The sequence below is a fragment of the Nymphalis io genome, chromosome 21 (assembly GCF_905147045.1).
Source record: "Nymphalis io chromosome 21, ilAglIoxx1.1, whole genome shotgun sequence".
Classification (NCBI taxonomy): domain Eukaryota; kingdom Metazoa; phylum Arthropoda; class Insecta; order Lepidoptera; family Nymphalidae; genus Nymphalis; species Nymphalis io.
Window position 1 is genome coordinate 9,804,187 of NC_065908.1, and position 12,796 is coordinate 9,816,982.

The window sequence follows — 12,796 nt, forward strand, 5'->3', positions numbered from 1 at the left end:
ATGTAAGAAATATTAACCATTCCTTACATTGCCAATGCCCCACCAACCTTGGGACCGAAGATGGGTCACTTGTACCTGTAGTTACACTGGGTCACTCACCCTTCTAACCGGAATGCAACAATACTAAGTATTGCTGTTTAGCGGTAGAATATATGATGAGTGGGTGTTACCCACCCAGATGAGCTTGCAAAAGCCTTACCAACAAGAAAAGTTAATTATGGTATAATTATATGGTTTAATATTAAATATGGTTTTGTTTGCGAAGGCCCATCCCTTTTATGGCATGTTTTAATTTATTACTATATTTTTTACATACTGTTATTAAAACCTTTAGAACAGATATCAAATTTTTCATAAGCATTAAATAGATGACATGATGATGAAATCTGTTTAAGCGCCTGCCAGAAATAAAACGCAGCTATACTTATTGCGCCGTCATGCAATTTGATTGTACTTAGCTTTAAGTTACGTCTTTTTTTTAATCGTTATTCCGAATACAGCAGTTCATCACCGATACACGTCTTGTTATTTTTTTTTCTATCTAAGTTTTCTCGTCGAATCCCGCACATGGTCCTTTACCGACCCGGATCTTATTGAAGTAGCGAACGATAATTGTTGTGGATTGTGGATTTTTGAGAAACATAATTATTCGAAGAAATAAGTAAACCCGAAGAAATAAGTTGACCCTTAACCTCGTTCAAGGTTAAAGGGTGCAGCTGGATCTGAACTTATTTTTTGGTGTTAAAGTTTCTATATTCCACTAATATAAGGTCACCCAACACTCGTAAAGGTAGTATATTAAACTATTTAAGGATTTAAAAGGTTAGTAAATTATTATATTATACTACATGATTATATTGTACTGAGTACCGACCTTTAAATAAGTAATTTCTATTTTTTTGTACATTGTAATAATTAACTGCAATTAAATAAACTTATATTGTATATTACAATATTGTAAGCAATTTTGCATCGTTATTTATTTAATTGATATTACAATGTATCAGTTTTACTTATTCGTGTGACGGTACCCTTAAATAGTTAAATTGTTACGAGTATTTAATAGAAAGGAATTAGAGATAAAGCTTATTTGTTTTACTGCTATTAACTATTGTGAATTTATTTGTTATCGTATTTTTATTATGTCTTTTGTTTAAATTGTATGTGAATGTCGAGTCATTAGCAAACTATTATATTCTTTCTAGACCATTTGTTGCTTATGTAATTAGATTTGCTTTGCTTTGCTTATTCGTATTTAATTTTGTTAACTGTAGTTGTAATAATTCGTTATAGTGGGTAATAATTATATAATAGGATAATTATATAATAGGAATAATTATATAATAGGATAATTATATAATAGGAATAATTATATAATAGGAATAATTATATAATAGGAAAGAGATTTAATTAAGAAGCGATGGAGCTTCAAAGGTCGTTTGACTGCATTTATAAATTATCTCGATCAGCTGAGCGATAAATTATCGAGTAGTTGTGATGTCACTGAACTACAGCTGCGTATTGGGAAGATGGAGTCATTATACGAGCAATACGATGAGGTACAGTTGCGTCTAGAATGCAAACTGGTGGTAGGGCTTTGTGCAAGCTCGTCTGGGTAGGTACCACCCACTCATCAGATATTCTACCGCAAAACAGCAATACTTGATATTGTTGTGTTCCGGTTTGAAGGGTGAGTGAGCCAGTGTAATTACAGGCACAAGGGACATAAAATCTTAGTTCCCAAGGTTGGTGGCGCATTGGATATGTAAGCGATGGTTGACATTTCTTACAATGCCAATGTCTAAGAGCGTTGGTGACCACTTACCATCAGGTGGCCCATATGCTCGTCCGCCTTCCTATTCTATAAAAAAAAATAAAAAAAATCAACGATGACGTTAAAGTACAGTTTGCTGAACGTTCAGATTTTGAATCGTCGTATTATAAGGCGCTCTCTAGAGCACAAAATTTATTAAGTAATTTTAATAAAGATTCTCAATCTAGTAATAGTGATAAATGTACTCATAGCAATACACATAAGCCAGTTAAGTTACCTACTATACAGTTACCGAAATTTCGTGGTTCCTACAGCAATTGGTTGGAATTTCATGACACTTTCACTAGTCTTATTCACAATAACGATGACATTGACGAAGTAAACAAGTTTCACTATTTACGAGCTTCTCTGGATGAGTCTGCTGCCGTGGTTATTAAATCGGTTGAATTCTCTGCCAGTAACTACTCTGTAGCTTGGAAGTTATTATGCGACCGATTCAGTAATAAGCGTTTATTGGTACAGAATCATGTGTCAGCATTATTTAATATAGAAATGATTCATAAAGAGTCTTCGTCTATTTTGAAGGGTTTAATAGATCAATTAAATAAAAACTTGCGAGCTCTTGAGACTTTAGGTGAACCAGTTAAGCATTGGGATACTCTTTTAATTTATATAGTTATCCGTAAGCTTGATAGTAAGACGTATCGAGAGTGGGAGGAATTTAAGGGTCGTCTGGATAAGGATTACATTATAACATTAAACCAGTTTGTGCAGTTCTTACGCGCTCGAGCTGATTTAATCGAAACTTTAGAAATGTCACGTAATCAGTCTCAGACTACAACTAACTTACGTCCTAAAATTAAAGCCATGGTAAGTACACCTACTCCTCGCACTTCTGACATGGAATCAACACAGAAGTCATGTCCCAAGTGCAAAGGTGACCACAATTTAATAAATTGCCCGCAGTTCCTCGCACTCAGTAATGACGCACGTTTCAAATTATTGCCATCATATAAGGTGTGTTTTAATTGTTTAAAACCTGGTCATTTTGCGAATCGTTGTAAGAAGCAAGGTTGCAAATTATGTAAACGGAGACATAATACACTGATCCATACTTCGGATGGTAAAATTACTATAAATAGCAGTAATGAAATCCAGAATAACACTAATTATTCGAATAATAATTCATTTTCTCCATCTACCTCAGCCACCTGCGACATAAATAATGTAGCGCTATCAGCAAGCATTGCCTTGCAGTGTGCTGAGCGTAAGCAAAGCGACGTGCTGTTGTCCACCGCTTTAATCAAAGTGTATGATTATAAAAATCGTGCGCATGTGCATGTTCGTGCAGTACTCGATAGCGGTAGTACGTCTTGTTTTATGAGAGAAAGCTTATGTAATTTGTTAAATCTTTCGTTGACTCAAGTTAACAGATTGATTGGCGGAATAAATAACGTATCTTCGCACGTAGGCAAAATGTGTCAGGTATATACGACGTCATTAAACGATATTTTTTCTTGTAAAATGCAGTGTTTCGTTTTGCCATATATTACAAACATTTTACCGTGTCGCGAAATTAATATATCTAGTTTAAATATTCCGTCTGATATATGCTTAGCCGATCCCACCTTTTATAAGCCCAGTGAAGTAGACATTTTGATTGGCGCTGATATCTTTTGGGACTTGTTAGGATCGCAAAGAATTAAATTAGGCTTTGGTAAACCAGTACTTTGCGAGACTAGACTAGGCTGGATAGTCGCTGGTCCTACATCTCATAATTATGCCACAATGCTCTCGAGTGATATTCGTTGTAATTTAACTAAAATTACGGATTGTAACAATGATGTTAGGTCTGATTTATCACGTTTCTGGCAATTAGAAGAAGTAAGTTCCAATAATTCTCATTATTTACCGGAAGAAAGGTTATGTGAGGATCACTTTAATAAACATACAACGCGACTAAGTGACGGCCGCTTTTGTGTTCGCATACCTCTCAAACAGAATCCTTCTGTGCTAGGAGAATCTTTTAAAAGAGCAACACAGTGTTTGTTTTCTTTAGAGCGCAGGTTCAAGACTAAGCCTACTTTCCGTAAGATGTACTGCGATTTTATGTCAGAGTATAATCAATTAGACCATATGACTGAGTTGAAATCATCTGAATTGAATTTAAATGAATATTATATTCCACACCACGGCATCTTACGTGAGGGAAGCAGCACAACTAAACTCCGTGTTGTATTCAATGCAAGTAGTCCTACATCGTCCGGAATTTCTTTGAACGATTTGCAGATGATTGGGCCGACAGTTCAAGATGACTTGTTATCTGTCCTTCTTCGATTCAGACAGCATAAGGGTCCGTTCACACAGACCGGCTCGGAGAGCATCGGCCTGCTTTTTTCTTTTCACACAGACCGGGTCGTATACGCTTGGAATTGGCCGGAGCGGAGCCGCCAACTATTTCACATCGACCGGCTGGAAGAGATCTGAAAGCGGGTGCGAGCGAGAAAGAGCACGCAAGCGGAGCCGGTCGGCTCCTTTTATTACTTCACACGAAGCGCGTTCAGGCATTTTTAATGACAAAAAAGGTGCAAATGCAAAAATAAACTTTACTACAATCACTCAAAACACTGTTTCCAACGTGATAAAAATCTGCTCTCCTCTCCGAGCCGGTCTGTGTGAACGGACCCTAAGTACGTTTTAGCCGCATATGTCAAGAAAACGTATAAACAAGTCGTCACCCATCCATCTGATAGGTACTTGCAACGGATTGTTTGGCGAACCCATCAAGGTATACGAACTTAACACGGTCACATATGGCACCGCAAGTGCACCATTTCTAGCTACTCGTTGTCTTAAACAAATAGGCCTAGAATGTAATGACAGTAACATTGCTAATATTATTCAACATGACTTTTTCGTTGATGACTTGTGTACCGGAAGCATGAACTTAGATGAAGCACAATTTATTCGTAGGGAGGTCACTAAGGCTTTGGCTTTGGCTGGCATGAGACTAAGAAAGTGGCAATCAAATGAATCTCAATTAGTACCTGAATCGATTGACTCTTCGCTCGATTTAAACATGGGGTCTGAAGAGCCTAACAAGTTATTAGGTCTCAGTTGGTATACCAGTTCTGATGAGCTTGGCTTTCCAATAAGCATGAATTTAGCTTCTAATGCGAATACTAAACGCGATTTACTTTCAGTAATTGCACGGATTTTTGATCCATTAGGGCTTTTATCTCCTTGTGTCATTACAATGAAAATGTTACTACAACAAATGTGGTTAGACAAGTCCTCATGGGATGAACCCCTGAACACAAATATTGTTCACCTTGGAACATCATCATGAAATCTTTACCTTTATTAAACAATTTTAGGATTCCACGCAATGTTATTTGCGATTCATATAAGGAACTAGGAGTACACATATTTACCGATGCTTCTGAGCGCGCATACGGTGCGTGGGCTTATATTCGAAGCTATAATCATGAAGATACGTATTTGGTTCGCTTATTAATGGCTAAAAGTCGGGTGGCGCCGCTCAAACCTACAACTATTCCAAGGTTGGAGTTGTGTGGCGCATTAGTAGGAGCGCGTCTGTATGAGAAGGTTCAAGATTCACTTCGAGCAACTATTAGCCGAACCTACTGCTGGACTGATTCGTCAATTGTGTTAGGATGGTTACAGATGTTGCCTTCTAGGCTTCAGCCCTTTGTACGCAATCGCGTTGCTGAAATACTAGAAAAGGCGGGTGACTGTACATGGCAACATGTTCCCACAGATAAGAACCCAGCAGACTTAATATCGCGTGGAATCGATTTATTTATTTGGGAAACAAACAATTTTAAAAACACTGTAATATAAAACAAAAATAACAAAAATCACAAATCAATCAAGTTTCCACTTAAAGCAAAGCATCGATATTAATAACCTGCAAAATTCTGATCTGTGGTGGTCAGGTCCAGACTTTCTACGGCTAGATAGGTGTAATTGGCCTAATCAATATAAATACCTACAGGTTGAGACTTTGCCCGAAACTCGTAATGATATTTCATTAAATGCTATGGTCACTGATAACCGCAGTAGTTCATTTATTAATTATAATACATTAGACTTTTGCGTTCCATTGCTTACATGCTTCGATTTATTAAATTGTGTAAAAAACTTCCAGTGAATGACAATTTTCTTTCAGAGTCAGAGTTACAGAATGCATTAAATGTAGTGATTTTTCAAAGTCAAAGAGAATCATTGTCTGAGCACAAATTGCTAATTAATAAACTTAATTTACCTAAAAAGAACGTTCTTCTTAAATTTAATATTTATTTAGATGATAACCAATTAATGCGTGTTGGAGGACGTCTCAATAATGCTAATTTTGTATATAATAAAAAACATCCTATTATTTTACAGTCCACACATGAATTTACTAAGTTATTATTTGATTATGAACATAGACGATTAATGCACGCGGGCCCACAATTATTACTGGCTTCAATTAGGGAGACTTATTGGCCTATTGGTGGCAGAAATTTGGCAAAGGCTTGCTTTCATCGATGCGTACGTTGCCGTAGAATAAAGGGAGCTATAGTTACTCCTTTAATGGGAAACTTACCGCGGCAGCGGCTTCTTCCTGGTTACCCGTTCGAGACTACAGGCGTTGATTATGCTGGCCCTGTAATGTGCGCTAGTCGCCAGGGTCGCGGATGTCGGCTAGTGAAAGTGTATATTGCTATATTCATATGTTTTACCACCAAGGCAATTCACTTAAAATTAGTAAGTGACTTAACCAGTAATCATTTTTTACTTGCTTTATATCGTTTTATTTCGCGAAGAGGAAAGCCCGCAAGTATATTTTCAGACAACGGTACCTCCTTTGTCGGCGCGTATAATGACTTATCAAAATTTATTAAGTCTAATGCAGCTTATTTAGGCGAATCTTTGGCTAATGATGGAATTTCATTTCAATTTATACCTGCATATAGTCCTCATTTCGGCGGACTCTGGGAGGCTGGTGTGAAGTCAACCAAATACCATTTGCAGCGAGTGTTGTGTTTTAGTAATTTAACTTTTGTGGAACTTTACACCACGTTGACGCAGATTGAAGCAATATTGAATTCCCGTCCATTGACACCGCTGTCTTCAGATCCTGATGACGATACACCGCTTACGCCAGGACATTTTTTAATTGGACGACCCCTCACCTCATTACCACAACCTAATCTCCAGCATGTTTCAATAAGTCAACTTAGTCCCTACCAGAGAATTGAACAGCTCCGCCAACATTTCTGGGCAAGGTGGAGTAAGAAGTACGTGGCGGAACTCCAACAGAGGACCAAGTGGCGCTCATGTAAGGATGGACTTGAGTTATGATCCATGGTTGTGGTAAAGGAGGACAATCTTCCTCCTTTAAAGTGGAGACTTGGAAGAGTTGTCGCAGTCCACCCTGGTTCAGACGGTATTGTTCGCGTGGCAGATATTCGGACGTCTACTGGGGTCATCAGGAGAGCCTTCAATAGAATCTGTCCATTGCCTATGTCATCATAATTACCTACAATGGTTAAAAGCCAAGCTTTCAACGCCCGGGGGCATGTTTAAGCGCCTGCCAGAAATAAAACGCAGCTATACTTATTGCGCCGTCATGCAATTTGATAGTACTTAGATTTAAGTTACGTCTTTTTTTAATCGTTATTCCGAATACAGCAGTTCATCACTGATACACGTCTTGTTATTTTTATTCTATCAAAGTTTTCTCGTCGAATCCCGCACAAATCTTACATGACTTATTATTTATTACTAGTATAAAAAAAAAACATACAATGTCCTGGCGGAATGTTGATTACTCATATAACTAGTTTTTCTTTATCTTATATATTTCATAAGTTATATTGATATTTTCGAAGTTTAATTTATACTTATCTCACAATTATATGCATCCACTTAATGCAGTCCTCTATAAATTCAAAGCCCATAGTATTTTTCAATATTGGATATTATTTATTGTACATAAGTAATTTAATAATATTGGATTGCAGTTCTAGTTAGGATACATCTTACAAAAAATCACATTCAAAGTGAATAACAATACATTGTGCTATATAAGTACTAATAAAATTATATACATACATCACATGTTTATATAATCTAACTTTATGGTGGAGTAGTAGGAACAACAACAGGCACTTTACTTGGAGAATCGGGAACATGGAAGAAATACAACATAAATCCAGTTGCTAGTAAAAAGTGAAAACCAATTATTGAACCAGTTAAAATAAGAAAATATTTCGATTTTTTCAATGCTGGGAGAAGCCAAAATATAAGCACAGCGCCTGACACTAATGCTGCCATAAGAACTAAGAGCCATTGAAGCCATGATATTGGAATGGTCCAAAGTATTGCTACGGGAATGTAGATTGAAAGGGAGTATCCGTACAGACAAAACAGCGATATCATTGTTGGTGTGCTTGATGTCTGTAAAGATTAGAAATATAAGGTTATGGTATATTTATAATTATAACATTATCTGATAAATTATATTGATAGATACATTTAAGATAAGAAAAGAAACCATGATAATGAAGTAAATAAATATGTATATTACTATATTAAAATGTAAATGTTTGAAGTTGATCAACTTGATTTATAAATTTAGAGATATAGGTTTTATTAACCAAAGTACTAGGAAATATAGTATAGCAGTATAATAACAACAAACCTGTGTCTCCATTTCATCTTGACCATCAGGCACAGTAGTCCACTTTAGAGCAGCCCACAGAGCCAAGGGAACCAGCCAGACATAGCAGATGATGGCAGTGGCAGCATAAGAAACTAGGTGGTAGTTGTACCTCCAGATAACAGCCTTATTTATACTTTGTAGGTAATTAGCAATATTTCCACTGACTGCTATTGTGAAAATCTAAAATATAAAAATTATTATTAAATTTTAAACTAAATTAGAATCAAATGAACTTTCTGCATTAATTTTTTTTTATTATCTGATAAGTTTTACTTTATTTTTATTTGTAATTAGCGCCCATCCCAACTTCATCTAGGTGGAACAATTATCTTTTTTATGCCAAATCATGACTTTTACAGGAAAATATTGATTATCTCTTCATAATATTAGTATAACTAGAATGTCCTAAATTATATTATATTCACAAAAATAAATATATTTTATACAAAAAAAAAGAGAATTCGTATTATTTATATTATGAAATTTCTAAAGATTATTGTATTTGTGTCACTTAAAAGTTAAAAATGAAGATAATCTTCAAAGAAAAGAACATACTACACCCTATTCCAATCAATACAGGAGTAAAGGTAAACAAACCGTAGATTTACAAATTGCATGCGATTTTCATATTGTTCTGCTGTATTATGAACTATAAACAGTTCTTGATTAACACTATTCCACTTAACTAGTTATACCACATTAATTTAACTTTCGAAGTCCCCATTACAACTTTGCGGACATTGAAAACACAATTTTTTCATTAATCCATAATGAATATCATAGATTATTCAAGATCTTGACCAATGATATAGCATCAATTGATATTGGTGTCAAAGCTATTTATTTGGGTTTACTCCTCTTGTGGTTGGAATAGGCTATAACTTGAAGAGAGCTGAGATGGTCCAGTGACAAGAATGCGTGAATCTTAAATGATGATCGTGGGTTCAAACCCAGGCAAGCACTACTGAATTTTTATATGCTTAATTTGTGATTATAATTCATCTTGTAGGGTACGGTGAAGGAAAACATTGTGAGGAAACTTGCATGTGTCTAATTTCACTGAAATTCTGCCACATATATATTCCACCAATCCATATTGGAGCAGCGTGCTGGAATAAGCAACATACCTTCTTCTCAAAAAGGGAGAGGAGGCCTTAGCCCAGCAGTGGGACATTCACAGGCTGTTACTGTACTGTATAAGATGAAGCGAAAATGTTGTTATTCCAGATAAAATACCTATCTATTTAGCACACATTCTCTTCAAGCTATTCATATTCTTTTCAAAATAAAGATACAAGCACTATTTTCATAACACTTTCAAAGGAAGTGTCAATAGAAAGAAATTAATTCAATTTTTAATATGCATCAGTGCTTAAAGCAAATTCATATTAAATAATAAGTTATCAGTGAAACTAATGATATATTTTATTATTATCATATTATATTCATGACTGCCTCTTTGGTCTAGTGGTTTGATGTAAGGCCGCAGACCTGGAGGTCCTGGGTTCAATTCTCAGGTCGGGCCAATAAAAAGTTATTGGGTTTTTCTGTCAGAAAAATCTCAGTTACAGCCCGGAGTCTGGAAGTTAGAAGTATGTACACTCCCATGCCTCGGAAAGCACGTAAAGCTGTTGGTCCTGTGCCTAAGCTTTTTCTGGTTGTGTCGGATTGCTATCTCATCGGAGTGCACCTGTGTTTGTGCACTATGATATCCCCTTTGTAGTTGGCTAATCTCTCCTGAGATTGGCCAACTTAGAAATTGGTCTGGAGGACATTATTATTACATTCATAAGCCATAGCAGATCAGGAAAGTAATAAATTCTAAAACCCTACTCTATGTAAATAATGTCTACGTTAGTTTTCTTACCAGAGTAACAGATATCCAAATTGGCCCATACAAATCTGGTTTTCCTTTAATCCTTTCATCAAAGTAATTCCGAGATACTTTCTGAGGCAACACTGATGATATTATTCGCTCCACCACTTCACTTGTGTGTACATCAAAATATTTTTGATAATATTCTATCGTCCAAAAGTTGTGGTTGGCTGGAAATATAGAGAGAGAGAGTTAAATTATACTGAAATGTTCATAAAAAACAAATTTTTATTATAATTTAGTCTATATTTTCTTACTTGATTAATAATTAATATAACTACTGTGATTGTATATAAAAGACTATTTCATAGGTCGAGATAGAATATATTATTTTACGTTCAAATTTATATTAGTAAATAAAAAAACTAACTTTGCGGAGCAGACTGCGGCTCCTCCGCTGCTTTCGGCTCTTCATAACTATAACTTGAATTAGACATGGAATTATTATATTGATTCGTATGGACAGCCTCCACGTCGATTCGTGCACTCCTTTCATTATGTTCTGGAGAATAATCTTGAAAATTTAATAACTGTCCAGTGTTTATATTGGCCATTATAGCTCTCTATCTTAAAGATTTTTATTATTTACGAATGTTTTCAAATAATTCTCCAAACAAAATTTTATTCTATGTAAGTCAAAAGTTAATGTCACTTTTTACCAGCAGACAAACTCAGTACTACCAGATCAAAAACTTTAGCAGCGTATACAATGCTGCAAAATAGTATTAATTCTACAATATATAAAAAGCATCATTTTTAACTGCGTTGCTCTTACTAAACAATTTTTTTGCCGATTCTGTGCATGGAACTTGGTAGCAATTTATTAAATATTCTTTTTATCATAAATGTAAAGTATTTAAATATCTTTGATTATTTATTTCTTTCATAATACATAGACTTCGATCGACAATACTACTATTGGTACATAATACTATTACTATAGAGTTATTATTTAAGAAAAATATGTTTTGTGACAAACGTACATTAATGGTGATAAAAAAACTCATTAATGAGTTTAAATAATAGGTAACTGTAATAGCTAAGTAAAAATGTCTATTAAAATTATACAGGGTTACAGGGTAATATGTCACGATCCTTTTAAAGGGTTATAGTTCAGGACAATAGCTATCAAATGACCACCAAAATGCTTATGCAAAAGTGTATCGTTTTCGAGTTATTAATTTTTTAATATTGTTTTTATTTAAAGGATGTTTAAGATTCTAAAATTCAATAAAACAAAAATCAACGTTCACCATTTAAGTTATCAGGTAGGAAATGTGGCCCAATAAGATTATCATTGATAATCCCCATCCAGACGTTTACCGAGAAACGTCTTTGGGAACCGCTTAATCGCTTTTTGTGAGGGTTTCCCTGTTCTTTTTGAGACCAATATCGAATATTGTGGTAGTTAGTAATACCATCTTTGATCACACTATACGAGCAGTGCAAGTACAGTGAGTATTATGTACCCCGACAAGGTTTTATTACTCTTATTCCTAAAAGAAATGAGATAAAAGGAAATTAGAAAAAATGACGGTAAATTCAAAGGAATTGATAATAGTATTCCACAAACAGCTCTGGTTTATCTCTCCTTTTTTACCTATTACCCCTATTAAAAATAATCTTTAACTACTTTGCATTGAGGTCCTTTTGTCTTTGATCCAGATTTAATTTCTTAACAATAGCATTTCTTAGAATTTCCTACCTGGTCTCTTTGTTATCTAATTTTCTCCTGAGTTTATGATTGTTACTGTACTTTTTATGTACCGATGGATAGCTAAGGAAACGCAGATGTTTTTAAAATGATCCGCACGATAAGAGCCATAGTGATTGTTACAAAAAAATTGCGAGTAACTTAAAGAATCAAAATTAAAAATCGAAAAGTTGTACAGTTTTGGATCTGTAATTTAAAAATGCTTGAAGATTGTTTTTGTTTTATAACTGGTTATTATTAACTAGGATGTACCCTAGCAAGAAATACAAAAAAAAAATAGGGAAAATACGTTGATTTTTTTTTATTGAATTTTAGAATCTTAAACATCTTTTAAATAAAAAAAATATTAAAAAATTAATAACTCGAAAACGATACACTTTTGCATAAGCATTTTGGGGGTCATTTGATAGCTATTGTCCTGAACTATAACCCTTTAAAAGGATCGTGACATATTACTCTGTAACCCTGTATATTATATAATATACGTTACAAATAAAACGATTTTAAAGAATTAAAGCTAAAAGTAAAAGTCATAGGGCATTCATACATGTTAATAGACTACACAAAGGAACGAATGTTATAAAATTTTATGGTTAACAATTTATACATTTTAAGCAGTTTGGGGACTGTAGCATGAAATAAAAAATAATAATAAGGTCAAAAATTATTACATAGTTACCAACCCCAGTCAAAATATTT

The 12,796-nt window shown here is 34.6% G+C and overlaps 1 protein-coding gene and 1 pseudogene across 1 annotated transcript; one reads left to right on the forward strand and one right to left on the reverse strand.

The window, feature by feature from the left end:
• The first annotated feature begins 4,467 nt into the window (after window positions 1–4,467).
• LOC126776821 (uncharacterized) lies at window positions 4,468–7,478 on the forward strand (annotated as a pseudogene).
• A 267-nt stretch (window positions 7,479–7,745) lies between these two features.
• Window positions 7,746–11,053, reverse strand: LOC126776877 (protein YIPF2). The gene is made up of 4 exons (XM_050499730.1): window positions 10,754–11,053; window positions 10,375–10,553; window positions 8,487–8,687; window positions 7,746–8,242 (listed from the first exon to the last, which is right to left on the reverse strand). The coding sequence occupies exons 1-4, from the start codon at window positions 10,935–10,937 to the stop codon at window positions 7,922–7,924; spliced, it is 885 nt and encodes a 294-aa protein (XP_050355687.1). The 5' UTR covers window positions 10,938–11,053; the 3' UTR covers window positions 7,746–7,921.
• Window positions 11,054–12,796: the final 1,743 nt, after the last annotated feature.

Excerpts from the sequence above, each read along its gene's own strand:
- LOC126776877 (XM_050499730.1), bottom strand. The coding sequence starts at position 10,937 with ATGGCCAATATAAACACTGGACAGTTATTAAATTTTCAAGATTATTCT. Across the intron at positions 8,688-10,374 it reads TTTGGATATCTGTTACTCTG|ATTTTCACAATAGCAGTCAG; the intron begins GTAAGAAAACTA and ends TTTATATTTTAG. Across the intron at positions 8,243-8,486 it reads AAGATGAAATGGAGACACAG|ACATCAAGCACACCAACAAT; the intron begins GTTTGTTGTTAT and ends TAATCTTTACAG.